This window comes from Neovison vison, chromosome 5 (genome assembly GCF_020171115.1).
Source record: "Neovison vison isolate M4711 chromosome 5, ASM_NN_V1, whole genome shotgun sequence".
In the NCBI taxonomy this organism is placed as follows: domain Eukaryota; kingdom Metazoa; phylum Chordata; class Mammalia; order Carnivora; family Mustelidae; genus Neogale; species Neogale vison.
In genome coordinates, this window is record NC_058095.1 from 55,828,773 (window position 1) to 55,853,729 (window position 24,957).

The 24,957-nt window shown below is 65.2% G+C and overlaps 3 protein-coding genes across 11 annotated transcripts in view; 1 reads left to right on the plus strand and 2 right to left on the minus strand.

The window, feature by feature from the left end:
* Positions 1–2,413: 2,413 nt before the first annotated feature.
* Positions 2,414–6,485, plus strand: CHRNE (cholinergic receptor nicotinic epsilon subunit). Its single transcript, XM_044250561.1, has 12 exons — positions 2,414–2,459; positions 2,664–2,806; positions 2,898–2,942; positions 3,052–3,161; positions 3,291–3,446; positions 3,543–3,643; positions 3,953–4,153; positions 4,228–4,342; positions 5,522–5,636; positions 5,728–5,914; positions 6,006–6,112; positions 6,211–6,485. Exons 1-12 carry the CDS (start codon positions 2,414–2,416, stop codon positions 6,358–6,360), a joined length of 1,476 nt encoding a protein of 491 aa, XP_044106496.1. The 3' UTR covers positions 6,361–6,485.
* Positions 4,459–5,426, minus strand: C5H17orf107 (chromosome 5 C17orf107 homolog). Its single transcript, XM_044250562.1, has 3 exons — positions 5,043–5,426; positions 4,650–4,928; positions 4,459–4,557 (listed from the first exon to the last, which is right to left on the minus strand). Exons 1-3 carry the CDS (start codon positions 5,424–5,426, stop codon positions 4,459–4,461), a joined length of 762 nt encoding a protein of 253 aa, XP_044106497.1.
* Positions 6,486–6,863: 378 nt separating the features above from the next.
* MINK1 (misshapen like kinase 1) overlaps positions 6,864–24,957 on the minus strand; it is a 42,529-nt gene continuing 24,435 nt past the window's right edge. The window contains exons 2-34 of one of the 9 annotated variants that reach the window (XM_044248905.1): positions 21,662–21,727; positions 20,100–20,156; positions 19,888–20,013; positions 18,334–18,444; positions 17,984–18,074; positions 17,444–17,574; positions 17,149–17,203; positions 16,931–17,009; positions 16,546–16,721; positions 16,309–16,378; positions 15,894–16,107; positions 14,518–14,631; positions 13,985–14,071; positions 13,597–13,788; positions 13,290–13,463; positions 12,614–12,814; positions 12,125–12,210; positions 11,855–11,965; positions 11,611–11,720; positions 11,391–11,479; positions 11,163–11,186; positions 10,882–11,042; positions 10,507–10,609; positions 10,287–10,424; positions 9,991–10,099; positions 9,484–9,651; positions 9,243–9,386; positions 8,931–9,065; positions 8,716–8,816; positions 8,477–8,626; positions 8,231–8,390; positions 8,002–8,141; positions 6,864–7,692 (exon numbers count right to left, since the gene is read on the minus strand). In XM_044248905.1, the coding sequence (XP_044104840.1) occupies positions 7,609–7,692; positions 8,002–8,141; positions 8,231–8,390; positions 8,477–8,626; positions 8,716–8,816; positions 8,931–9,065; positions 9,243–9,386; positions 9,484–9,651; positions 9,991–10,099; positions 10,287–10,424; positions 10,507–10,609; positions 10,882–11,042; positions 11,163–11,186; positions 11,391–11,479; positions 11,611–11,720; positions 11,855–11,965; positions 12,125–12,210; positions 12,614–12,814; positions 13,290–13,463; positions 13,597–13,788; positions 13,985–14,071; positions 14,518–14,631; positions 15,894–16,107; positions 16,309–16,378; positions 16,546–16,721; positions 16,931–17,009; positions 17,149–17,203; positions 17,444–17,574; positions 17,984–18,074; positions 18,334–18,444; positions 19,888–20,013; positions 20,100–20,156; positions 21,662–21,727 (3,957 nt within the window). In that variant the 3' untranslated portion in view covers positions 6,864–7,608. Of the gene's footprint in view, positions 7,693–8,001; positions 8,142–8,230; positions 8,391–8,476; positions 8,627–8,715; positions 8,817–8,930; positions 9,066–9,242; positions 9,387–9,483; positions 9,652–9,990; positions 10,100–10,286; positions 10,425–10,506; positions 10,610–10,881; positions 11,043–11,162; positions 11,187–11,390; positions 11,480–11,610; positions 11,721–11,854; positions 11,966–12,124; positions 12,211–12,613; positions 12,875–13,289; positions 13,464–13,596; positions 13,789–13,984; positions 14,072–14,517; positions 14,632–15,893; positions 16,108–16,308; positions 16,379–16,545; positions 16,722–16,930; positions 17,010–17,148; positions 17,204–17,443; positions 17,575–17,983; positions 18,075–18,333; positions 18,445–19,887; positions 20,014–20,099; positions 20,157–21,661; positions 21,728–24,957 lie in introns of all 9 variants that reach the window. The other 8 variants (XM_044248903.1, XM_044248909.1, XM_044248906.1 and 5 more) reach the window with 8 other exon arrangements.

Below are 24,957 nucleotides of genomic sequence, written 5' to 3' on the forward strand. Positions count from 1 at the left end.
GTCTAGACACGGCTCTGGCTGACCCCACTCTCCCTGTTGACAGAAGGAAGGGGGCTTGTCCTGCTGCGTGCGGGGGAGTCTCATCAGACCGGCCTGGGGTGTCTTGACTGTGAGGGGACCCGTGGCTGAGAATTCGGGCCCAGCTGTGGCAGGGGTGGGGGGTGGCCACTGCTCTGAGTCGGCGAAGGGAATAGCTGCCTATTAGGCTGAGATCTCTGGGTCCAGCCTGGAGGTCAAGGCATCCCCAGGAAGACTGTTTTGTGGGGAGAGAAACACAAAGCCAGGACGCCTGGGTGGCTCAGTCGGTGAGGTGTCTGCCTTCGGCACAGATCGTGGTCTCAGGGTCCTGGGATCGAGCCCCGCATCAGGCTCCCTGCTCGGCAGGGAGCCTGCTTCTCCCTCTCACTCCCCCTCCGTGCTCTCTTTCAAATAAAATCTTTAAAAAATCCAAACACCACAAAAACACAAAGCCCAGGCTCAAGTCAGGTGCCTGATCCCACACTGTGCAGGAAGCTTGCTGCCTCTGGCCGTCATTGTCCTGAGCAAACCAGCTCCGCTCTGTGCCCACCCCGGGAGTCTCAGGCCAACCCCATGCTCCCTTGTGCTCCCTGCTGCACCTGCGGCCCCAGGGCGTCAGGCGGGGGTGGGGTGGGTCAGTGGGATCAAGACCAAACTTTACCCCTGAAGAGGGCGGCTGCCACCACCAGAAAGCTGAGCCCTCACCCCAGAGGGGCTTACAGAGGAGAGAGAAAAGTCAGGCTGGTCAGGAGCCCAAGCAGCACGGAGCAGAGCTGGGGTGGGAAAGGGGAGAGTGGTGCGTGGGTTCCCAGAGCTGCTTTGGCCTCCGACCTGGTTCCCATCTGTCCAGCCCTCACGGAAGGCCCCCACACACCTGGCCTGCGGAGCCGCTTCTGGTAACACACGGAGGCCAAGTGACCTGGCGTCTCAGCGACCCTCTGACGGCACTGCTGTCCCCGAAGGCTGCTCCCTCCCGCTTTATCAGCTCTAGAACCTGAGCAGCCCGGCCAGCTCAGGGACCTTGGAGGGCGCATTCATGTCCGGTAAATCTCTGCATCTGTCACAGCCCTTGCGCAGCCATTGTTGCAAGGCCTTGCCCAGGCCCTGACATGGGGCCCACAAAACAGGCACCAGCCCTGACCGGAGCCAGGAGACCTGCCAGCGTGCACGGAGGTGAGCAGGGCCCAAGAGGTCCGCTCTGCGGGGCCGGAGGGGAGAGCGTCGAAGGACCGGCTTCAAGGAAGCGTGGGAAATGGACAAGCCGCATGGACCCTCTGGCCTTTGGGATCCTTGCTTGTGGCCCAGGTGCGAGGATGAGGGACCTCACAGGCCGAGGAAGAACACCCCAAAAGGACAGGTGTTTGGTGCAGTGTAATGGGAACACAGGTGCGCACGGTCGGTGAAACAAATCGCTGTGTCTCCCGCTTCACCGCCTGCCTGCTTGGGCGACTGTGGACCTGACCGGGGCCCTGTCTGGCACCTTTGGGACGGTGGTGCCCGGCTTCCCGGATTCGTGTGAGGATGCGGCCGGCTCGGGACAGAAGGTGCAGAGCTCAGCACCTCCCACAGCATCAGGGAGTCCAGAGAGCTTCTTAAACACACAAGATTCCTGGCATCCCCCTAACTCAGGGCTCTTTGGGGATGGAGCTTAGGAATTAGGATTTTAAGCAAGCACCTCAGATGATCAATTAGAGTCCTCTAAGGAGACGAAATTAGAATTAGAGTCATCTAAGGAGATGAAAACGTCAGTTCAAGGGCGCTTGGGGCAGGAAGCCGGCGTTCTCACGCGCGGCCACAAGGCGGCAGCAGGGAGGCCAGAAGCAGGCGTGGACGCGAGGGTGGAGGGGTGGGCGCACCTGGAATTCAGGCTGCGGAAGGCGGCGGGCCCTGGTGTCGCAGGGTCCCCCTGCCAGTTGGCCCGCTCCTGCCGAGTGCTCCCCGGAGGGCGCCTGTCTTACTACCAGGTCTTTGTGGGGACTTTGCCAGCACTGCTGTGACCCTGGCTGGGTGGGGGTGGGGGGGTGGAAACATGTGCCACGTGAGTGAGAGGCAGCACGGGAGGTCACCTGCACTGGGCGGCTTCTCCAGGTACACCGGCGCTTGTTCAGAGCAGGGCTACCCATCTCCCACTGCCAAGCTTGTGGTTCCAGGTGCTCTGCAAGGACCTGCACCTGCCCCCCCGCTTGCTCCCCAGCTTAAAAGGGTCGGGTCTGCGGCCAAACAGCAGGCAAAGGATGCCGGGACCAGGCAGCTGCTGGTAGGAGCGGCCAAGAGGTCTCTGGTGACAGTCCTCTAACCCAGCCCGGAACTAACACCCCTGCCCGCCCTCCCTCCCACACCCCAGCCTGCCCCCTGAAGCCTGTCCGAGCTCAGAATAACCCAAGGACCAGACAGGATGGCAGGGGCTCTGCTGGGTGCGCTGCTCCTCCTGCGGCTCCTGGGTACGGCTGGGGCTCGGTCCTGCGCATGGGGGTAGGGATGCCCAGGGAAGGGCCAAGATGAGAGACTGAGAAGCGGGCTTGGTGGCAGGCCAAGCACACAGCCTCAGGGGCACACTCGCAGTAGAGCCCCGTGCACACCCTGGGGCAGCAGAGAGCCCCCCAGCCCCTGGTCCGCAGCGAGCCCACGGCTGGACCCCTCCCCAGGTGCCAGTGATGGGGAGAACGAGGAGCTGCGTCTTTACCACCATCTCTTCAACAACTATGACCCCGAGTGCCGGCCCGTGAAGGAGCCTGAAGAGACGGTCACCATCACCCTCAAGGTCACCCTGACCAACCTCATCTCCCTTGTAAGACACCCCACCCCCGCCCCAGAGCCTGGAATTCCACTCCTGGCTCTGGACTCCCACTTCAACCGTCCTGACCCGCTCGTTTCTGCAGAACGAGAAAGAGGAGACCCTGACCACCAGCGTCTGGATCGGAATAGTGAGTCAGCTCTGGGGGGCAGCAGGAGGTCTCGACCCCCTCCCCCAAACTCCTGGCCGGCACAAGGTGGTAAATGCAGGGCACTTGTGCGACCGTCCTCACTCCTTAGGACTGGCAGGATTACCGGCTCAACTACAGCAAGGACGATTTTGGAGGCGTGGAGACCCTGCGGGTGCCTTCAGAACTCGTCTGGCTTCCAGAGATTGTGCTAGAAAACAAGTGAGTATCGTTGGGTTTGGTGGAAGGCGGCGGGGCCTGGGGCCTGGGGCTGCACCTGGCAGGGGCTGGACTTGCTGGGAGGGCAGGGGGTGGCAGCCTGGCCGACGCCGGCTCTCTCGGGGTCCCCAGCATTGACGGCCAGTTCGGCGTGGCCTACGACGCCAACGTGCTGATCTACGAGGGCGGCTACGTGAGCTGGCTGCCCCCTGCCATCTACCGCAGCACCTGCGCCGTGGAGGTCACCTACTTCCCCTTCGACTGGCAGAACTGCTCACTCGTCTTCCGGTGGGGCGAGCCGCTCAGAGGCGGAGGCGGGGGGTGTGATGACGGGACGGGGCGGGGGCGGGGGGCGGCACGGACTCGCTGGCCCTGGCTCCTTAGCTCGCAGACCTACAATGCGGAAGAGGTGGACCTCGTCTTCGCGGTGGACGACGAGGGCGAGACCATCAGCAAGATCGACATCGACACCGAGGCCTACACGGGTGAGGCCTCCTCCTGCTCCGAAAACCCGCCCCTAGACGGTCCATGTAGGGGACTCGCCGAGGGCGGTGGCCCCAGGCCATGGAGGCAGGGCAGCTGACCTTAACCTTGCCCCTCCACCGAAAGCACTGTCCACGGTGGCGCGGGACCGCCCCTTCCCGCCGGAACCAACTTCGCGCCGACGGCCCAGACCACCCGAGGCCCCACCAGTCCGGGCGGGCCGGCCACACCTCCCCACCGCCCGCAGCCCCAGGTGTGACGGCCAGGTGTGCGGCCTGCGCCGGCTGACCGCGCCCCCGCCCCCTCCGCAGAGAATGGCGAGTGGGCCATCGACTTCTGCCCCGGGCTGATCCGCCACCTGGACGGCGCCTCCCCGGGCGGCCCGGGGGTGGTCGACGTCATCTACACGCTCATCATCCGCCGGAAGCCGCTCTTCTACGTCATCAACATCATCGTGCCCTGCGTGCTCATCTCCGGCCTGGTGCTGCTCGCCTACTTCTTGCCGGCGCAGGGTAAGGGGCGGCGGGGGCCCGACCCCCGGTGCGCGGCTAGCGGCGGGGCCTGCCTCACCGGGCGCTCCCTCCAGCCGGCGGCCAGAAGTGCACGGTGTCCATCAACGTCCTGCTGGCCCAGACGGTCTTCCTGTTCCTGATAGCGCAGAAGATCCCAGAAACGTCGCTGAGCGTCCCGATGCTGGGCAGGTGGCGGCGCGGCGCGGGACCCGCGTGTGCGGGCGGGGCGGGGCCAGGCGAGCCTGGGGCGGGGCTACGGCCGCGAGACTCCGGGAGCGGCTCGGTCGTCGGGGCCCACCTGGGCTTTATTCGAGCGTGGGGCGGGGCTGGGGCGGCGGCGGGTTCTCGGGTCCCCCGTCCTCCGCGCTGCTGCTGGATGTCACCTTGAGGTCCCCTGAGTATTTCTGCCGGGGGCAGGCCTGCTCAGTGCCCCCCGCCAGCCCCGTCGCCCCCGGCCCCTAGCTCCTCCCTGCCTCCTTCCCCGTCCTGAACTCACCGGTCCCCCGGCCGCCCCGAGGCCCAGCGGGCGCCCCCACGGCGGCAGGAGGGAGGCGGAGCCCTGCAGGCCCCGCCCGCACAGGCACAGCCACGCCCCCTGCAGCGCCAGGCGGGCCCCCGCGCCCGCCGCAGCCCCGGCTCGCCGAGCCCCCTGCCCCGCCGCCTGGGCTACCCGGGCCAGCGCTCCGCCCGGGTCCCCGGCGCCTGGGGCCGGGCCCGGGCTGCCGGCGTCGCCGTCCAGTCGCCGCACCTCCTGCTGCAGCCACAGGGCTGAGATCTGCGGTGGGGGTGCGGGAGTTGGCGGGGGCGCAGGGGCCTCTGCCGCCGCTTCCCGCCCCTTCCCGCCCCTTCCCCGCCGCCTCCCCACCCCTCGGCAGTCCCCGCGCCCCACCTCAAACAAGGTGGCGCCGAAGCTCACGACGCTGGCCGCGGCCTCTCTCAGCACCAGCCCCAGAGTGGGCTTCGGGGCTGGCGGTCCCCGCGGCTCCCGCGGCTGGCGGGACTCGAGCTCCCGGAAACTCTGCTCCAGATACTCGTGGGCTGCGGCCACGGCGAGTTCCAGGGAGGACAGGAGCGGGGGCTGCAGGGCCACCTGGGCAAGGAGCGGGGACGGCGGCGCCGGCGGGTCACCGGGCGGAGCTCCCAGGGGTGCCCGCCCCGGGCGGGGCCGCCGGCGGAGCCTCACCTCCGTGGAGCTGTGGAAGTGGTAGACCCACAGCAGGGTTTCCAGCGAGCTGGGGGTCCCCTCCATGGCCGCCGGCGGAAAGGGGGGCATCGGGGCCGCGCGCGCGCCGTCTGGCCCCGGCGGGGAGGAGCAGCCTCGCTGGCCGGGAGGGTCGTTTGTGAGGTCAAGTGCGGCGGGCTCCGCAGGTACCTCATCTTCGTCATGGTGGTTGCTACGGTCATCGTCATGAACTGCGTCATCGTGCTCAACGTGTCCCTGCGGACGCCCACCACGCACACTATGTCCCCTTGGCTGCGCCACGTAAGCGCCGGGTGGGCGGGTGCGAGGCCCTGGTGGGCGGGGCAAGCGGCCCGGTGGGCGGGACCTCGAGCTCGCCCCGCCCCTCCGCCAGGTCCTGCTGGAGCTGCTGCCGCGCCTCCTGGGTTCGGGCGCGACCCCCGAGGCTCCCCGGGCCACCTCACCGCCCAGGCGCGCTTCGTCCGTGGGCCTGCTGCTCCGGGCCGAGGAGCTGATACTGAAAAAGCCGCGGAGCGAACTCGTGTTTGAGGGGCAGAGGCACCGGCACGGGGTCTGGACCGGTGAGCGGAGGGGAGCGCGCTGGCGGGCTAGTGTGACGGGGCGGGCTCCCCAGTGACCCTCCCCTGCCCTCCCTCCCGGACGCCCCACCAGCTGCCCTCTGCCAGAGCCTGGGCGCCGCCGCCCCCGAGGTCCGCTGCTGCGTGGACGCCGTGAACTTCGTGGCCGAGAGCACGCGGGACCAGGAGGCCTCCGGCGAGGTGAGACAGGCCCCTGGGTGGGAGAGGGCGTGTGGTGGCCTGGAGGACTCAAGTCCCTGGCGCCATGGGAGACGCAGCTCATGTCCGCCCCTCCCCAGGAGGTGTCCGACTGGGTGCGCATGGGGAAGGCCCTGGACAACGTCTGCTTCTGGGCCGCCCTGGTGCTCTTCGGCGTGGGGTCCAGCCTCATCTTCCTCGGGGGCTACTTGAACCGAGTGCCCGAGCTGCCCTACCCGCCGTGCATGTAGACGGCGCCCCCCCCGCACCCGTTTCTGGAGGAAACCGATTTTGAAAGCCGCGCTGCGGGCCCCTGCTGCGGTGCGGTCCTGTGCTTGCTGCTGCAATAAATCGGCGCTGTGCCAACTTCCCCGGCTGTGCGCGGGCTCGTGTGGCTGAGTGCGCGCACCTGTAGAGGTCTGCCCCGCCGGGGTCGGGGGCAGAGCACCGTCCTCCGGAAACCACTCGCCACTCCTGCATCCAGCCTTGCCGACCCCCCAGTGTTTCTGAGAGCGTAGGCCCTCCTGACCCTCTCTCCAGCCCTGGGAGCTGCTGCCTTTATCGGCAGAAAACGACAGGACGGCCCTGGAAGCAGCTGGAACCTGGAAGCCGTGTGCCTCCCCTGGGGAGGGCGCAAGGTTCAAATGCCCCGAAGGCCCTAGGGCTAAGGGCCCCTGGGCCGCCCGCTCATCCCAGGCCTGCTGGCTTAACTGGGCTGGTTTCCAGGAGTGGGAGAGAAGACAGGGGCCCTGGATGGTAGGAGCTGGTTGAATTGTCTTTATTAACAAACGGGATATCCAAGGCCACTACATTGAGGTGGGGCGGGGCAGGGCTACTTGCTGCTCACACTATATACAGAGGCAAGCAATGGGGTGCAGGGGGGAGCGAGAGCTCCCCACTCCCTCCCTCCACCAGGGAAGGACAGAGGCTAGAAAGAAAAGGGGTTGGTAAGGGGGAAATGTTTTGGCTGGCGGGGGGGGGGGTCCCCCCTCCATTCCCTGGGGTTTGGGGGGAGGGGAATCATTAAAGTGCTTTCAGAAAATGAGGAAATGGTCCCTGCCCCTGGAGTGGCGGGCTACCCCCCTGAAACCTAGGGCCCAGTGACCCCCCCCAGGGTCTGGTACATTCAAGGGGGGGAGCCGGCTCCCCTGACGTGCAAATGAAGGGGCCCAGGGCCCTGCCCCGTCAGCAGCAGTGGGGTACGGGTGCCCGCCCCGAGCACTCTCCTCGGAAGTGGAGAAAAGGGGGGTGGGGCTCGGCCCTCTGGATTCCTGGTAAGGGGAAGCCGTGCCTCTCCCTGGAATTGGGACAGGCACAGTTTTGGGGAGAGAACGAACTGGGGGGGCAGGAAACAGGATGGTCACGTGATCACAAAAGCATCAGGGGTCAGAGGTCACGTTCCCAGCAGGCTCCAGTGAATCAAACCAGTCAAAAGCAAAAGCCCAGGAGGGGAAAGGAGGGCGGCCTGGGGGGGTCCGGCTGCGGAGGCGGCTGTCCCGTCACCAGTTCATGATGCAGTTCCGGTTCAGTGTCATGAAGTAAACCTGGCTGCTGCCCCCAGAGCGGACTGAGGCGAAGAACACCTGTGGGGTAGGAGAGGTCAGGAAGGATGGGGGCCCCTGTGGGCTAGGAGAGGTCAGGACAGATGGGGGCCTGGGGGTGGTCGGGACTAACTGTGAGCCGCAGCGAGAGGGGGAGAGCTGCAAACTGCAGAATTTAGTCTTAGCGCGCCCCCCCCACCCCCAGAGGCAGAGCTGCTTGGGAAGAGGGTAGCCCCAGTGATGGTTGGGGGGAGGGAAAGAGACTGTGATGCAGGCTGTGCCCCCAGAAGACCCCACGGGGACACCCCCTGCACCGAGTCCGACGGCAGGGGCAGGACCAGGGGCTCCCACCTTGTCGTTCCGCTCGCACAGGAACTTGAGCCTCTGGGCCCGTTTGTGCATGAAGACGCCGTCCAGGTGGCCCGTCTCCACTGAGCGGATCTCAATGGCTTTCTCGCCCCAGCCCATGATCTGGTTGGAGCAGATGTAGGCTGGGGGAGAAGGGCAGGAGGGCCAGTGAGTGGGCTGCAGCGGTGGCTGAGGGCCCGGGGGGCGGCCCTGGGGCAGGCGCCTTGCTCACCCACGGAGGTGGGCATCTCTCCCCACTGCAGCACCACGTCCTTAATGATCCGCCCGTAGGTGTTCACGTAGACGCCCTCATCCTCGTAGCAGAGCAGCATCTCCATGCCGTCAGTGTCGGGGAGGAAGATAATGGCGTGGGGCGTGATCTGGCTCTGGATCTGGGGGCCAGAGGGCGCGCTGCAGGCCACGCCCCGCACCCCCGGGGCCCACTGCCGCTCCCCGCGCCAAGCCCCGCCCAGCTTACGTGCACGGGGATGTAGATGTCGTAGCTGTTCCCCGAGTCCACGTCCACCGCATGGAAGCCAGCGCTGGAGCCATAGATGACCTTGAGCCGCTGACCCTCTTCCACGGTCAGGTCGACCAGCAGAGGGCGGTGAGGGAGGTCGGCGAAGGACTGTGGATGGGAGAGGGGCTCAGGGGCTGCGGCCGGGGCCGCTGCCGCTATGGCCCCGCTGGGCGGATGGGGGGCGGCGGCGGGGCTACCTTGAAGGCCATGAACTTGTGGTAGGGCTTGGGAGCCCAGGCGTACACCTCCACGGAGCTCTTCAGGGCGATGACCAGGAACTTAATGCGCTCGTATTTCACTGCAGGCAGGGCAGGGGAGGGCCAGGTCCCACAGGCCTGTCACTGAGTGCCTGGCCCCGTCACCCGGCCATGCCGCCCAGGCCCCCGGGACCGCCCCGCGGTGACCTCCTCACCCACGCGGTAGTGCCCGCAGCCCTCCATGTCCCCCACGGTGGTCCAGCCCTGCTTCTTCTCCACATCCGGGTCGTTGTGCAGAATCTTGTTCCGGAGCCAAGACAGGTAATAAACCCGCAGTTTGTTCCTTTTCCCTGAGGGCGGACACACAGGCCCTCACTGGCAGTCCAGCGCCGGCCTCCTGCCCCCTCCGCCTGCCGTGGGCCGCACCCCACGGTGGCGTCAGGGGAGGCCCCGCCTCCTCCCAGGCTGCAGGTGGGACAGCACAGGGGTCCCCACGCCTGGCCCCAAGAGCGCCACGCCCTGCGCACCTGAGATGGTGATGAGCAGGTTGAGACCTTCTAGCACGTCCATTTGCTGGAAGCGCCGCCGCCCGATGAGCCCGTACACCTTGCCCTGGCCACTGCGGTCCAGCAGCATCAGGCCGTTCTCCGTGCCCACCAGCAGGTTGACGCCTGTGACGGGATCCAGTGAGCGGGTCACCAGCAGCCTGCCCTCCCAGGCCGTGAGCACAGGGGCGTGCCGCCCCCGCTCTCCCCCGCCCCGGCTCACCCCAAAGGGCCGCACAGAGGATCTCTGAATTGAACCGCTTCTTGTACTTCCGAATCTCGGGGGTCTCGCTGTGGGCACGGGTGTTGGTGGGGTTCACGTTGACCACGGACCCTTTCCGGACGTCGTACTGGAGCTGATCCAGCCGGCCACCCTCTCCCCCTACCAGGGCTGCCGGAAAGAGAAGAGAAAGGGGAGGAGGGCTGCAGCCCCCTCCCCCCAACCCTCCCCACCCCACCCCTGCATTTGGTGGTGGGGGGCTCCTCTGCATACTCAGCAGGACAGGGGAAGGGTGGAGAAAGGAGAAGGTGCAGGGGGGAGTGGAAAGTGGGTGGAAGGCCCAGCAAAATCCCCATCCTGTCCTTCAGGCTCCCCAGCTGCCTCTGTCCCCGGCGGGCGCTTAGGCCCCGCCCGCCCCCCTGCGGGCCCGGCAGCTCAGGAAAGCCACGCCACCAGCGGCCAGCCTGTACCCTCCCCCTGGCCTCGAGCCACACCTCCTCCCGTCCTCACCTGTGATGGGGATGGTGTCCCCACTGCCTCCGGGCTGGTAGACCCCTAGGTCCACAAACATGGTGAATGAGCTCTTGCCAGGGGCCTTTACCAGCCCACGAGACTGGTACTGTGGGGGTGGGGCAGCGGTCAGGCAAACGCTCAAGACCCGGACCCCACACCCCCCGCCCACAGCCCCATGCCCTGGGGCTACATTTGCCCACTTACGTCGCTGCCTCCGTCCTTCGAGGGGGGGCTTTGACCCCACACCCCCCCGCCCACAGCCCCATGCCCTGGGGCTACATTTGCCCACTTACGTCGCTGCCTCCGTCCTTCGAGGGGGGGCTTTGGCCTTTGCCACTCTCTGTGGGCGAGTGGCTGGGCTGGACGACGTCGGGAAGGTTGGTGTAGCCATTGCTATCAGCGTGTAGCAGGCCGCGCTCCTCCTCGGGGGTCTAAGGAACAGAGGGAAGGAAGCCAGTGCCGGGCCGGAGGCAGGGGGCACTGCAGGTGCAGGGAAGAAGGGGGGCCACTCACGCGCTGGACAACCATGGTGCCGCCCCCATAGGGAGTCTGGGTCCCAGCCATCTCCTCCACATCGTGGACCACCATGGTGCTGACACTGTCAGTGTCTCCGTCGCTGCCGTGGGAGACAGGATGGCCCTCAGCCCCCAGCTCCAGCCCGCCGCGAGGAGCCCACCAGGGATGGAGGGCCAGCACCCTCCCCTCCAGTGGACACTGCCCCGTGGGGGTTGGGGGTGCTGGCACCTGGGGGAGGCCCGCCCTCAGCTGACACAGCAGTGGGAGACAGGTGGGTACACAGCCCAGATCCCCTTCTCCAGAGACTGGAAAACCCAGGGTCCCCCAATCTAGGAGATGGGGAGCCTGCCTTCCCCCAGGGTGCCCCCATACCGGGCCCCGGGGGTATCTCTGCTCCCCTCGGAGGGCTCGCCGTTGCTTTCCTCCTCATCTTCACTGCTTTCGACCTCCTCACTGGAGGACGAGTAGTCCATGGCCTTCTTGGGAGGCCGCGGGGCCTCGTCCAGGGCTCGCTCTTTCAACAGCACGAAATCCTGCAGGGGTGGGGGGAGGAGGGGCCCATAAGGAAGGGGGGTGGGGAGGGTGGGGGCGGGTAAGAAGAAAGCCAGAGAAGGGGCAGGCACAGGGGCTCCCAAGCAGGCCTCATCACTGACCTCACCGATGGCACGCTTATAGCTCTGGGAGGGGCCGCGGGGGCCGCAGGGCAGCGGGAGGAGCGGAGAGAGGTGGAGAGAGATCAGTAGCTGAGAAGCACGGCCCATAGCCCCTTGGCACCAGGTGGCAGAGGGCCCAGCCCGGGGCTCCTGGGGGCCCTGAGGCCCCAAGCCCCACCCCACCCCCCACACGAGCAGGCGGGGTTGCGACTGCTGCCCAGGACTTACTGCGGGCCGGCCTGGCCGGGAGCGGTGGTCCTCGGGCTTGGCTTTGTTCCCGGGGGAGAGCACGGGGGAGCTGTCCAGTTTGGAGGAGGCTGCACAGGGCAGGGCAGGAGAAGGGAGGTCACAGACCCCTGCTCGCCCTCAGTGACCCACAGCCAACTGGGCCCGACATAGGGTCCCCCCCCAGTGTCCAGGTGGGCCCCAGAGCTGGGCCAGGCCATACCTCCCACGCGGTTCCGCTCCAGCGAGCCGGCCTGCGGGAGGTGCCCGTGAGACGGAAGGGCACCTTCCGGGCGCTCCCAGCCAGGGTCGCTCCTCCTGAGGTCGGGGTTGCTGTGGGAGGGCAGAGGCCGGTCAGGGAGCCGCGCCCAGGACTCCAGCGTAGCGCCGCAGTGCAGAGAGCCACCACCAGGGGGCAGCCCGTGGCCGCAGTGAGGGTGAGACTTGGGCGGGGGCAACTCCATTACCTACAGGCGTTGGGCGGGCCAGGGGGCTGAGCAGGGGGCCCTGGAGGCTTGGGGGTGCCCCGCTCTGCCCGCCTTTGCAGATAGATTTGCCAGGCGGAGTTGCTGCGAGGTCTGTGGAGGGAGCACAGGGGTGCCCGGGGGGCGGGGCAGGGGGTGCTGAGGTGACTGGGGTGGGGCTGGCCCACCCCTGAGCGGGTGACCTGGCAACCTCCCCTGTGCCCCCCCAGCCCCCCGCCCCAGGGTCACCATGCATCCTCCCCCGGGGGCTACCTGGCGCGGACAGCCTGAGCGGGCCGGGTCCCTCCGGCCCCACTGGTGTTGAGGGCAGCGGCGATGGAGGAGGTCCTCTGAGGTACCTGCGGGGGACCGGGGTGGGGGGTGGTTGAGTGCAGTGCATCCTCCACTCCGCCGGTGTTCTCCCCGGCTTTCACGGACCCACCAGCCGAGGTCAGGGACGCTCACGGATCTTCCACAGTCGTGAAGCTGGGACTCCAGCCCCGCAAGTCTGCCCCTGCGGCTCCCCGAATGCCGTGGGCGTGCTTCGGGTCCCTCACTCAGCCCTGGGAGCAGGGACGTGGTCCCAGAGCAGGCAGCCTGCCTGCCTCCGGCCTGGAGGCTCGCAAGACAGGGCCCAGGGCGGGCACCTGGCCTTTCTCTTCCCTTCCAGCCCTGAACCCTGTTTCCACCGGGCCTGCTCCCCACAGTTCCTCCTTTTCCTTCCCGTTTCTCCTCTTTCCTGTCCTGTGGCACGGCCCTTACCTTGGGTGGGGCCTCAGAATCCGGCCGGACCCAGGCTGGGGGGCTCGGGCTAGGGCCAGGCCCTTCGGAGGTGGGATCTGAGTTCTGGCGGATGACGGCTCCTCGGGCGCTGGGCGTGGCGCTGGGCATGGGGATGGCGGGGTCGGGCTCATGGGCGGCTGGGAAGGCAGCCAGGTTTCGGGTGGGCTGGTCCTGCAGGGACTGGGATCGGGGTACAGGCGCTGCATATGGCTTCAGTGGGACCCGGTGCGCCACCAGGCTCTGCAGGGAAAGACCAGGGAGGGTGGGCTGCCCGCTCTGTGGTGCATCCCCACCCGGGAGCGGGGGTCTGGGCTGGGAGGAAGCTGTGAGGAGAGCCTCTGGCTTCCAAGTGTCCACTGGAGCAGAGGGGCTGTGGAAGCCCAAGAACAGGGGATAGGGCCAGACTCATGCAGAGGCAGGCAGGTGGCTGTCTTTGCCCCTGTACCCCGAGATCTGTGACTCCTGGCTGAGAGTGTGCGTGTGTGTGCACACGTGTTTGTGTGTGTGCATGCATGTGCTTGTATGTGCACACGTGCCTGTTTGTACGTGCACATGTGTGTTTATACGTGCACGTGTGTGTGCACGTGTAGGTGCATGGTTGTGCAGAGGGAGGCACCTGTGTCTGCGCATGAACACAGACTGGGGCGAGGCTCACCTTGTGCGGTCCCTCCTGGGGCTCCACCGGCCTCTGCATAGGAGGGGTTTGGGAAAGTGGGCCCGGGGGCCCAGGGGTGGCCTGGGGGATGGGGGGCTCGGGCCCTGTGCTGCTGGGCTTGGTCTTGGCCAAGGGAGAGTTCTGCTGCTTGTTCATCCTCGTTCTCTCCTCCACCTGTGGCGCAAAAGGAGGCCCGGGGGGTGCCGGCTTCACTTCCCTGTCCTCGGAGCACAGGCCCTCTGCCCCCATCCCACACCTGGTGCCGAGCTCCCCGTTCCCGGGCCTGTCAGGGTACCGCGGCCCGTACCTCCCGGGCCCAGGCCGGCTTGTCGGTGGCAGCGACGCTGCGGCCGTAGTGGTAGAGCGGCTTCCTGTCCGCGGGCAGGCCCTGCTGCTGCTGCTGCTGCTGGAGGGACTTGAGGTAGGCGTGCTCCTGCTGCAGCTGCCGCTGGAGCCGCTCCGACTGCCGCTGCTCCTCCAGCTGCTTCCGCTTGTACTCCTGGGCCCGAGGGGAGGGAGAGCGGCTCAGCAGCATGGCCGGGGCCGAGGCAGGCAGGCCCTCTCTCCGGCCAACCGAGATGCGGGGTCTTCCCCCCGCGCCGGGCCGGACCCCCTGCCCTGCGGTGTCCCCATCCCACTCCGGCACAGAGGCTCCGCAGCCGCCGCTTCCCAGAGGAAGCCGGGGACCCCGTTACCAGCAGCAGGGCCTGTTCCTGGAGCAGCTGTTGCTGGAGGATCTCGAGCTGTCGCTGCTCCTCCTCTAGCCTGTGACGGATATACTCCTGGGGGGGCGGGGGGGGAGCAAAGGGCAAGGGGGAGAGGCGGGGGGCGGCGGCGTCCGAGGACAGGATCGGTGGGGTGAGGATGAGGAGAGCGGGCAGCGTCCGTTGAGAGACAGATGGGGGGGCATGAGCCCCGGGAGGGCGGGTGATGAGGAGGAAGCCGGGGTGGAGGGCCCATGAGGGGCAGAGGGCAGGCGCAGGGGTGAGGTGTCGAGGACGAGGCAGAGAGATGGGGAATGAAGGCGCAGAGACAGGAGGAGGGCAGGAGCCAGGGTGGGGGTTGAAGGGTGGGAGAAAACAGAGAGAGAGTGAAGCTGGAAAAGACAGGAATCTAGGGGACGGGAAAGACGGGGCAGGGCATCGTGGTGCAGGGGAGGCAGGCGGCAGGAGCAGAGGGGAGGCGGGCAGGGAAGGGGTGAGTCCGGTGTGCACTGGGGGCGCTGTACCTGCTCCCGCTCCGCCTGCCGCCGCTCCTCCTCCCGCCGCAGGGCCTGCATGTCCTCCAGCCGCTGCTGCTCCTTCTCCTGCAGCTTCCGCTGCTCCCGCTCCCGCCGCTGTTGCTATGGGCGGGAAGAGGCGCTCTTCAGGCCCGCGCTGGACACCCAGCCTGCTTCTGGCGCCTGCCGGGAAGGGGAACCCTGCCGGACAGTGCAGGGAGGCCTTCTCCCTGGGGCTTGGGCTGCGGCGCCGGGCGACTGCCGCCCCTGGGGGCCACCGTGGATGACGCTTTCCCTGTCCACTCGTGCACGAAGCCAGCGAGGCAAGGGCAGCCAAGTGCCCAGGAGCTAGACGCCCAGACCCTGGCCCCTCACCCGCCCAGCTGCCAGCGGCGCGGAGTGGACCGCAGGGACAGCCTCTGGCCACAAGAGGGCGGCAGGTGCCCGCGCAGAAGCGCCAGGCCGAGGCCTGCGGCAGGGATGGCCCCTGTGTCCACACTAGAGAGGAGGCCTCCCGAGGGGTCCCTCCATGCCCCGGTGCTCCCTGTGCCCTACCTGGCCCCAGCTTGTGCGACCGCTGCCAGGAACGTGCGCCCCCCACCCCGGGGCCGGCTCCTGCTAGTCCCTTAGCTAAGGGGCAGTTTTGGGGGGCAGCTGACGGGTATCGCCTGCGACTTAGACGGTTTTCTTAAGTCTGGCTCTCCGCGAACTTGGAGGTCACATCACCATTTCGACAGAAATGCCGACGCTGAAGCCACATTCACGTTCACGGTCTTCCTCAGCCCGTCCCTCCACAGAATAAAGGCATCTGAGCACGCGTGCATACGGATGCCTGCTTTCTAAACCGATCTAAAATACGCCGCCACTTAAATGTGCCTCTAGGGGGCGCCTGGGTGGCTCAGTGGGTTAAAGCCTCTGCCTTTGGCTCAGGTCATGATCTCAGGGTCCTGGGATCCATCCCTGCATCGAGCCCTGCATTGTGCTCTCTGCTCGGCGGGGAGCATGCTTCCCCCCCCCCCCGTCTCTGCATACTTGTGATCTCTCTCTCTCTCTCTGTTAAATAAATAAATAAATAAATAAAATCTTTTTTAAAAATCTTAAAAAATATATTTTTTAAAATGCACCCTTCTATTAACTCAGAGGTCTTTCTCCCAGCCACTGCAATAAGTGTTTTCTAGCAAATCTAAGCCAAACAACCAAAAACAAAGGAGGATCTCGGGAAGGGATTTCCAGATCAGACCTGAAAGCTGCTGTGCCAGAAGCCCAGGGCACTTGAGGGCGCGCAGGGACAGCGGGGACCGGCCTGTCCATGCGAAAGGCACACCCTGTGGGGCCGGGGCCTCCCCCACCCCGCCAGCCGACAGGGCACCCCCCCGCCCCCACACCTCCTCCACGCGCCGCCGCTCCTCCTTCTGCTCCTCGATGCGGCGCTGGCGCTGGTGCAGCAGGTGCTGGATGTGCGCCTCGGGGTCGCGCTGCTGCTGGAGCTGCTGCTGCTGCAGCTGCTGCTTCACGGCCTCCGAGTTGCTCTTGTTCTCCTGCTGCAGCCGCAGGAACTCCCGGCGCAGCGTGGACTCCCCGGGCACGTTCATGATGGAGCTGGGGGGCGGGGGCGTCAGGGCATGCAGGGTGGGGGGTTGGGGAGACTCCACCGCCGCCCCACCCCCATGACCCAGCCCCCCTGTCTCAGTCCCTCCACTCCTCCGACATCCAGGCGGGGTTCTCTGCCCCCGACCCCAGACTGGGGCCCCCCGTGCCCACAAGTATGGCTGCCCCCCCTCAGCCGGGGCTGGGGCCCACCTGGGCTCGCCCTCCTCTCCATGGCTGTCGTCCTCCTCCTCGCTGCCGCTGTACTCATACTCGGTCTCCTCTGCAGGGGGAGGCCACTGCTGTTCCTTGGCCTGGTGCCCCAGACCCCACCCCGGGCTAAGGAACCTTCCGCAGGGGTGAGTAGCACAGGCCGCGAGGGGGTGCACAGGGCTCCAGGGGTTGTCGGGGCGGGGCGGCTTAGGAGGGCCTCCCCACCGGCCGGCCTACCCTTCTCGCCTCGCTTCTTCCGGGAGCGGTCTATGTGGTCCTTGAGCTGGATGCGGACCTGGCGCTCAGTGGGCTGGTCGCGGATGAAGGGGAACTTGAGCAGCTGCTCTGTGGGCGGGCGGCTCAGGTACGTCTTGATAAGACATGTATCGATGAAGTCGGTGAACTTCTTAGACCTGGAAGGTAAGGGGGCTCACGCTGGGAGGGGGCCCTCCGGAAGCGGGGGGCAGTCACAAGCCAGAGAGAGATCCTCCATCCAAAAGCCATCTCAGTTTCCCTCGGGTCTTCTCCACATCCCAAGCCTGGTCTGGCCCCCAGCCCTCTGTGGTGCAGACCCTCACCGGGCATAGGGGTGAAGGCAGGGGGGCCTGGTCCAGGGACCTACCATTTCTTGGACTTGAGTCTGGGGGGTGGGTTCCGTGGGATGAGGAAGAGGGCTCGCATGGGGTGCATGTCGCACAGAGCTGGCACATGGAGGGGGGGACACACCGTGAGTCCCTCTCGCAGCCCTGCGCAGAGCCCCAAGCAGTCCCTCCCACCACGACCTCCGTGACCCCCCCACAGCCCCTCTAGGGCTCCCTCCACTCCTGGGTCCACACTTACGGGGGGCCCCCTCTGCCATCTCGATGGCTGTGATTCCTAGAGACCAAATGTCACTCTGCAGAGGGAAGGAGAGATGGGAGCATGTTCCTGACGGCCCTCTGTGCCCACCATCCCGGCCTTTTCGGGGCCACTTCCTGGGCTCCAGCTGACCCCACCCCTCACCACAGGCACAGCACCGCACTTTCACCATGACACCTGGGCTGTCTGAGCCCCCGCCCCCATCTTCAGTCTGCCCGCCACCCCATCCCCGTCCCACCATTGGCTGCCTCCGTGCAGCCCGCCCCTTGCTCCATACCCGGTAATCGTAGGTGGCGTCGGGGTTCTCGTCACAGGCAATGACCTCTGGGGCCATCCAGTAGGGGGTCCCAATGAAAGTGTTCCGCCTGCCCACGGTGCGGTCCAGCTGGGCACTCACCCCGAAATCCACTGGGAAGACACAGGGCAGGGGTCGTCCTGGGGGTCTTGGTGCTGGCAGGTGCATGACCCAGAGGCAGCGGGAGCCCTTGCCCATCCAGACATTCCCGGACACCTCTGCTACCCCGTCCACATCCTGAGGAGCCTGATCTAATGTTCTTGCGTCTGGTGGGACAACCGTTGTGAAAGGGCCAAGGGCCAGGCAGGAGGGGCCAAAGCATCCCATCTCCCCCGAGGGACCTGCACAGCACCTGGGATGCAGATGTCGGGGTGGGGGCGGGGGGCACTTCTGCACTGATTCCCAGCAGGGGGAACGACCTCACAGGGGAGGAGACAGGACAGGCCCAGAGCAAGACCCGAAGCCTCCTTCTGTCCTGGAGGTCAGAGCGCCCCATCTGCTGCTGCGAAGGAACTGCCGTACCTAGCTTGACCTCGGCATTCTCTGTCAGCAGCACGTTCTGCCCCTTGATGTCCCGATGGATCACCTTGTGAGCGTGGAGATGGGCCAGACCCTGGGGCGGGAGGGAGGGGGAGCTCAACTCCAGGGTCGGAGGGTATGGCCACCCGGAGGAGAGGGGCACAGAGGGCTGGGCTGAAGGGGCGGCCCCCACATGACCCAGGAGCGTCATCAGAGGAGGGACCCCTGGAGAAGGCCCAGCAGCTGCAAGGTGGCAGGGACAGTGCCAGGAGGCTGTGCCCCCTGCCGCTGGAGGGTTCTGCAGGGTGGGCTGGGTGTCCCTGCCCCGACCGGCCGGGGCCTCGGGCGCTCACCCGCAGGATCTCCCGGCAGATGTAGGCGATGCAGTCCTCCTTCAGGGCGTTCCCCTTCGTGTTCTTTACCAGGTCCGTCACGGAGCCCGCGCCGCAGAACTCCATCACCAGCTGCGGCACCGGGGCCGGGGAAGAGCATCTATCAGGCAGGGCCTCCGTGCCCCCACCCCCAGCCCCTGCAGGAGGGCCAGAGGCCTCGGGGCCATAAGTGGGGTGAGCCGGGAAGATGAGAAGGCCATGCATGCGGGGCTGAGGGAGGCGGTCCAGGCCCCAAGGAGGGGCCTGAGGAACCCTGATAACTAGACAGAAAGAATTGACCGTGCGCAATTTCCTCGGGGACTGCCCTAGGCTTTCGTCTGGGCCCTGCGGGGACCCGCAGCCCCAAACCACAGGGGCAGGCCTGGAGCGCGGGCTGGCAAACTTTGGCCCGCCAGCCAAGCCTGGTTTTCACATTTCTAAACGGTTGGAAAAAATCAAACTAAGAATCCTATAAAATTGGGAGTTGGAATGTCCTAAGTCAAGGCTTCTGGGACCCAGTGACACTCCCGTCCCCATTCACATGCGCACTGCCTGTGGCTGTTTTGGGGCCCAGCGGCCGCTGTGAGCAGCTATCACAGACTGTAGGGTCCACAGAGCCCCAGACACCGGCTGCCCGGCCTTCACGGCCAGCCCCCAGGCCCAGAGGCATGGCGGGGACTAAGAACGGTTCTCTAGGCCTGCTGGAGAAGAAGAAGCAGGCAGGGTGGGCCAGCAAGCTGCAGGAGGGGTCCTGGGGAGACCCCTGCATGGGCCGTGGAGGCCAGGCCGCCTGCACCCTGGGGATCCGGAGGCCCGTCGCTGTGTTCCTCCACACAGCCCATGCGGAAAAAAGCCGCTGGGGACGTGTGCATGTGCAAATGCAGCCACAGTAATCTGTGGTCCCGCTTCTGGGCCCCTCCCCCTCACAGGCCCAGTGCAGTACATTCAGCAGGGGGCGCCCTGGGGAGGGCCTATGTGGACCATGACGCACCCTTGTGTGCAGAGTGCACAGGAGGTGCTCGGGAAGGACATGTCTGTGGCTGGTGGTTGGGGGGAGCCCCCGCTGAGCCCTAAGCCCGCAGGCACGGTCTCTGGTGCACTCCCTGGGTGCTGGGCTGCGGAGCAGGAAGGGCAAGGCCGGGGAATGGCAGGCCCGGCCAGGAGGGCAGTGACTCTCGGGAGAGAATCTGGGGGAGGCCCAAAGGAGCCACAGCAAGCTCTGGATGAAGGAATCATCCAGAAGGGCTTGTGCTCTCCAGGAGGGTCCGACCTCGGCCTCCACGCAGTTTTTGGGGCTGTGGCTCCCCATGGAGTTGGGCAAGGAAGCAGGACAGACGGACTCACCTCCTGCCCCAGCCCCTGCTCAGGGAGGATGCGGGCGAACCCCAGGACCCTGGAGGGCCTGGCAAGAGGCTGCAGCATGTGTATAGAGAGGCAGGGGGGCAGGAAGGCCATGTGCACGGAAAGAGGGCTGGGGGCCTGCGCTGGTGTGCGGCTGGGCCTGGAGGCAGGGAGGACTGCAGAGGGCCGGCTCACCCAGAGCTGGTCGTCGTTCCCGGGTGGGCTCTTCTTGATGAAGGCCCCGTAGTAGGTGGCAATGTTGCGGTGGTGCGAATACTTCTTCAGCATGTTGATCTCCTGTTTGATCTCCTCCTCCTCGTCCTAGGAGGATGGGATGGCTGAGCCCGAGCCCACCCCCTTGCCCACCTCGGTGTCCCTGCCTGTCCCCCGCCCCCGTCGCTCCCTACCTCCGTGACGTCCATAACCTTGATGGCAGCCAGCTGCCCAGTCTTGACGTGCCGACCCTGTGGGGCAGAGAGCCGAACGCGGAGGCTCTAAGTCTATGTCTAGGGACGCGTGATTCTGGGACAGGCTGTGCCTTCTGGCTGTTTTTGATCTTAGAAAGTGTCCCCGTGGTGATGAGACACTCCATCTATGGGTGTGTCACAGGGGCAGGCAGAAGCCCCTCAGAACAACTACGGGGCCCAGACTCCAAGCGCGAAGTTGGATTGAGACGACGGGTCCGCTCTGCCCCCTAAACAGCTCAGGGAGGCGCGTAGGAGTCACCTCTGTCCCAGGCCTCCCAGTTTGAAGAGCAGGGGGTGAGACAGGTCCTCCCCCGCCTTGGGGGGGTTGGGGGAGGGGTTCCGCCTCTCTAGCAGCTTCTATGCCAGTCCCACAGCCTCGTGCTTTCAGGAAGCCTTTCCCAGAATCGCCCCCTTCCAAGGCTTTTTATTATTACTGGCAGGAAAGAATAAAGACAAAGCTGGGATTTGAGGGAACTCGTGGAAACCCAGAAAGCGGATCAGCCTGCTGATGCCCCACCGCTAGTGCTAATGGGAAGGAACTTCTAGAATATGTCCCTGCCATTCTCTCCTCTCATCCCTCTGACATTCCTCCAGGAGCCATCCCACACTGGGACAGGGGAGTCCAGGCTTCCTGGGAAAGAGCAGGGAGCTGGGAGAAGGACGGTCAGCCCCTCCCATCATTCTTGTCTTCAGCAGTCATTCAAGACCCCAAGCACAGAGCAGCAGCAGAACACAGCTACTATTTCCATGACAATGACCAGGCTGGCAATGGGAGACTGGAGGAGGGGGAGCACCTTTCCCCCAAAGCTCACAGGGTGGTCCCGATGACCCAGGAAATGCCCCTGCGATGCAGAGACTGGTGGAAAGGCCTAGCGTCACATCAGGAGAGGCAGAAGGCGGGCATATGCCCTAGAGGCTCCAGCTCTGGGGACAGCATCCGCCTGGGACATCCAATGTGCCACCTCCTCCTCCCAGTGGGACCTGTGGTCAGGCTGGGTGGGCCAAGCTGAAGCGACCGGCAATGGTCTTGGAACTGCTGCTTTGTGTGGAGGACAGGGACGGCCCCTGAAGCAGAAAGCCAGAGCTCAAGAAAACCACTTCCCCTCTGTGACAGGTCCTGGGGCTCCACCAATGCCAAGGCTGGGCCTCAGTGAGGGAAGAAGCCAGAACTGCCTTGTGGCCTGAGCTCTGCTCGGAGTTCCCAGGTGAGCCCCGACGGACACACATGCACAGCCACACACACACGTGCACACACACACACACACACACACACGCCACTGCCCTCCCAGGCCCCTGCCCACACTCTGCCCAGCGCCAGACCTCCTCCTGCTGAACCCAGGACTCATGGAGACTCCATGCACAGCCCAGCAAAACACCCCACGTGCTGGGCTTCTCTCTCCCACCACATTCACACTCCTTACCTCTCCCAGCCTCCGTCCCCTCCCACAGCCCCAGAACTAGGGCCTGCTCCCCCCGCGCCGAGGGCCTCATTAGAGGCTCACCTTGTACACCTGTCCGTATGTTCCATTGCCGACCACCTCCACCAGCTCGAAGATTCCAGCAGGGTCCTGTGGGGAGGGAGACAGAACAAGGTGTAGGGATTTCAAAACAGAGCAGGAGAGACGTATCCGGTCAGGGGAGTGAGCAAAGGGACAGGATGAAGGAGCTTCAGGGAACCCAGGCCCAACGGTGTTTTCGGTGGGTTCAGGGTCCGTGTTCTACAGGGAAGTTCAGAAGAAGGGGAGAGATGACAGCAGTGGGAACCCCACTAGCCTACAGACATGCCTGTGATCACACAGACAGCAACAAACTCTGGGAGGCTGCGGCCGCCTCTGCCAGACGGGGGTGCCGGAGTGTGCACCTCCGGAGCTGGGGTCCCCTGCACATACCTGCGACCATGGCGAAGGGCTTGGGACGGAGCCCGGCACAGAGTGTGTGTGCGCAGTACAAGATAATCATCATTATGATTTTTTTTTTAAGATTTTATTTATTTGACAGACAGCAAGAGAGGGAACACAAGCAGGGGGAGTGGGAGAGGGAGAAGCAGACTCCACACTGAACAGGGAGCCCAATACGGGGCTCGATCCCAGGATCCCAGGACTATAACCAGAGCCAAAGGCAGACGCTCAACTGACTGAGGCCACCAGGTGCCCACTGTTGTGATTTTGTAAAAGCAGGGAGGAGGGAAGCCAGCCGGAGGCCACAAACCCAGCAGTCTCCTCTCGTCCCTTTCCCGCTTCTTCCCAGTCCTCCTGATACTCAGCGTGGGACAGCAGGTGACAGAGAGGGCCACGGGGAGGGCCCGGGGGCTGGAGTACTTCCAGACCCCGCTCTCTGGAGCCAGGCGGTGACAGGAGGAGAGGCTGGAAGGGCTCAGACAAAGCCACCAAAGAGGCTCCCGGCTTGCTGGCCCCAGAGCACGCGGCCAGCCCAGCTGCAGGGACACCCTCTGCACCCTCTGGCGGGGCCTTCTTTTGGAGACAGGCCAGGAGGTCAGCCTGCCCCTCGGCCCCCTGCAGGTCCAGCAGGAGGGCGACACCCCCGAGAACACTCTCAGGGCAGTGCCCGGACCTCTGGGGCGGATCGTTTTAAAGGCCCAGAACAACCTGAAACTGCTTTCCCCCTGATTCTGAAACCAGGATAGGATTTCTGGAAAACAAAAGAACGCCTGACGGCCCCTCCTCGGCGAGCAGCAGAATCTAACTTGGCCAGGCCGGACAGCAGAGACGGCGGCCCGAGGCTTCCACAGGCGTCTGCACCAGACAGCGACTGTGCCCGCTTTCCCGGAGAGGGGACCCGAGGACCCACACGCGCAGTCCCCTCCCCGTCCGTCCCCTCAGAGCACACACCATCGTGTACCAAAGCCATGTCTTTCCTTTGCATGGAAACTCCTGGAAGAAAGGGGCAGCACCCTCCTTGCTCAGCAGCGTGTCCAGCACCCTGCCCGGGCCTGGCTTGCGGCAGCCAGAGAACACCCGCACCTGCTCCGGGAGATGGTGCGGAGGGGCTGCCTGGCTGTGCTCCCCCGGGGCCTGGGCTGAGCTGGCCCAGAGTTCTGCGGTTGCCTGTGCAAGCATTTGGCTCCAGCTGAGGTCGCCCCATGCAAAAACAGGCCGACAACAGAACCACCCTGAGCAGGTCTGACGGAACAGTAGGCCCCAAGAAAGGGAGAAAGTGTCACTGCGGGGACAGCTGATGGGAGTGGCCCAGAGCCCGGACCCGGTTCTCCTGTCTGCCTGCAGGCCCCTAGCACCCCCTGGAAGGGCTCGGCCTCTCGAGGGCCTCGAGCTTGGCCTGTTGGGCTGCGCTTTCCTACATCCACTTTACTCTTTCCAAGGTGGACGGAGGCAGACCTGGGACTCGTGGTCATGAATTCTGGGGTGCTCCTCACCTAACACAGAAGGAGGACGGGCCTGGATATCCTAACCATGCACGGCTGGTGCCTCAAATCAGCACAGACCGGTTCAAGTCTGATCTCAGACCTGAACCCGCCTCCTCCTCAGAAGTGTGGGAGGCGCTGGGGAAGACAACAGTCCTTGAGGTCAGACGTAATCTCTGGGTTCAGTTTTGTGGCTCCAAGCTGGTTTCCTGACCTGCTAACCAGGATGGCCGCACTTCCTGGGAAGAGCTTTCCAGACAACGGACCTGAGACCAGGCCTTTGACGGGTGTCGCGATGCCCGGCCTCCCCTCTCTACCAACAGCAGGACCGATTCCACCCCTGTCGTCCGTCTCTTCTTCCCTCCAGACATCCCTGCTGGTCTTCCTCTCAATCCTGGGGCGTCCCCACTCTCGGCTCGTGCCTTATCACGTCTCGGTCCAGGGCCCAAGGTCACCCTCCTGACCTTCCCCTCGTGCCCAGAGCCGACACCTCCGTCGGGTATCCTGCTGTCCCATCGTTAACCAACCGATAAATATTTTCTGAGTGAGTGTCTACACCCACCCTGGGCCAGCCTAGGCCCTAAGCATGGGGAAATTCGTAGGATAACTTTCTCTTCTTTCACTTACATCAAACATTTTCCGAGCATGAGCTCAGGGACAACTCCTCAGTCAGGCACGAAAGAGCTCAGCGATACGTGAGAAACACGGGAGGAAGGTCTGAGACGGACCTCGCGAGTTACAGGCCGAGGACCCCTACGTGCTCTAGGATTTTATGCCGAAAGAGGGAGTGGAGGCCCTCGGGGCATCGAGAAGCTGCCAGGCAGAGTGGGAGCCCCTGGAAAGCGGCCTTCTAGGAGGTCCTGGGCATCATTTGTGTCCCGTGCGAACATTTAAGTGTTTGGGGCTTTGTCCTGCTCACACAGAGGCTGGACTGGACGGAAGGTCCATTGTGTGGCTTTGGGGACAGGCTGAAGCAGGCCAGGTGCACCGGGCAGGCTCCTACAGGCTGGGTGCGCGGTTGGTGGGCGCCAGGAAAGTGAGAGCCAGCAGTGTTGGGCCAGGGATGGCGGCTTGGTTTGGATGTTGAGTTTGCGATGTTTGGGGACGTCAGGCAATTAGGAACGAGGGTCTGGAGACAGACTTGAGAGTGGACATGGCAGACAGACGTCCAGGGAAGGAAGAACCCAAAAGCCGGCCTCTGGGGAACAGCCCTGGGCCCCATGGCGGATAGCAGGATGGGTGGCACTGAGGAGAGCACCAGTAGCCACAGACTTAGACTTGCAATCCCTGGGGGCGGGGGGGGGGGCTGCAGGAAGTGGCGCCCTCTGGGGAAGTCGGGCTGAGCGGAAGGGGACTCTGATGATGGGGCAGCAGGGTCACAGGCTTTCCAAAACAGTAAGGTCTCCCCTGTCCGTGGGA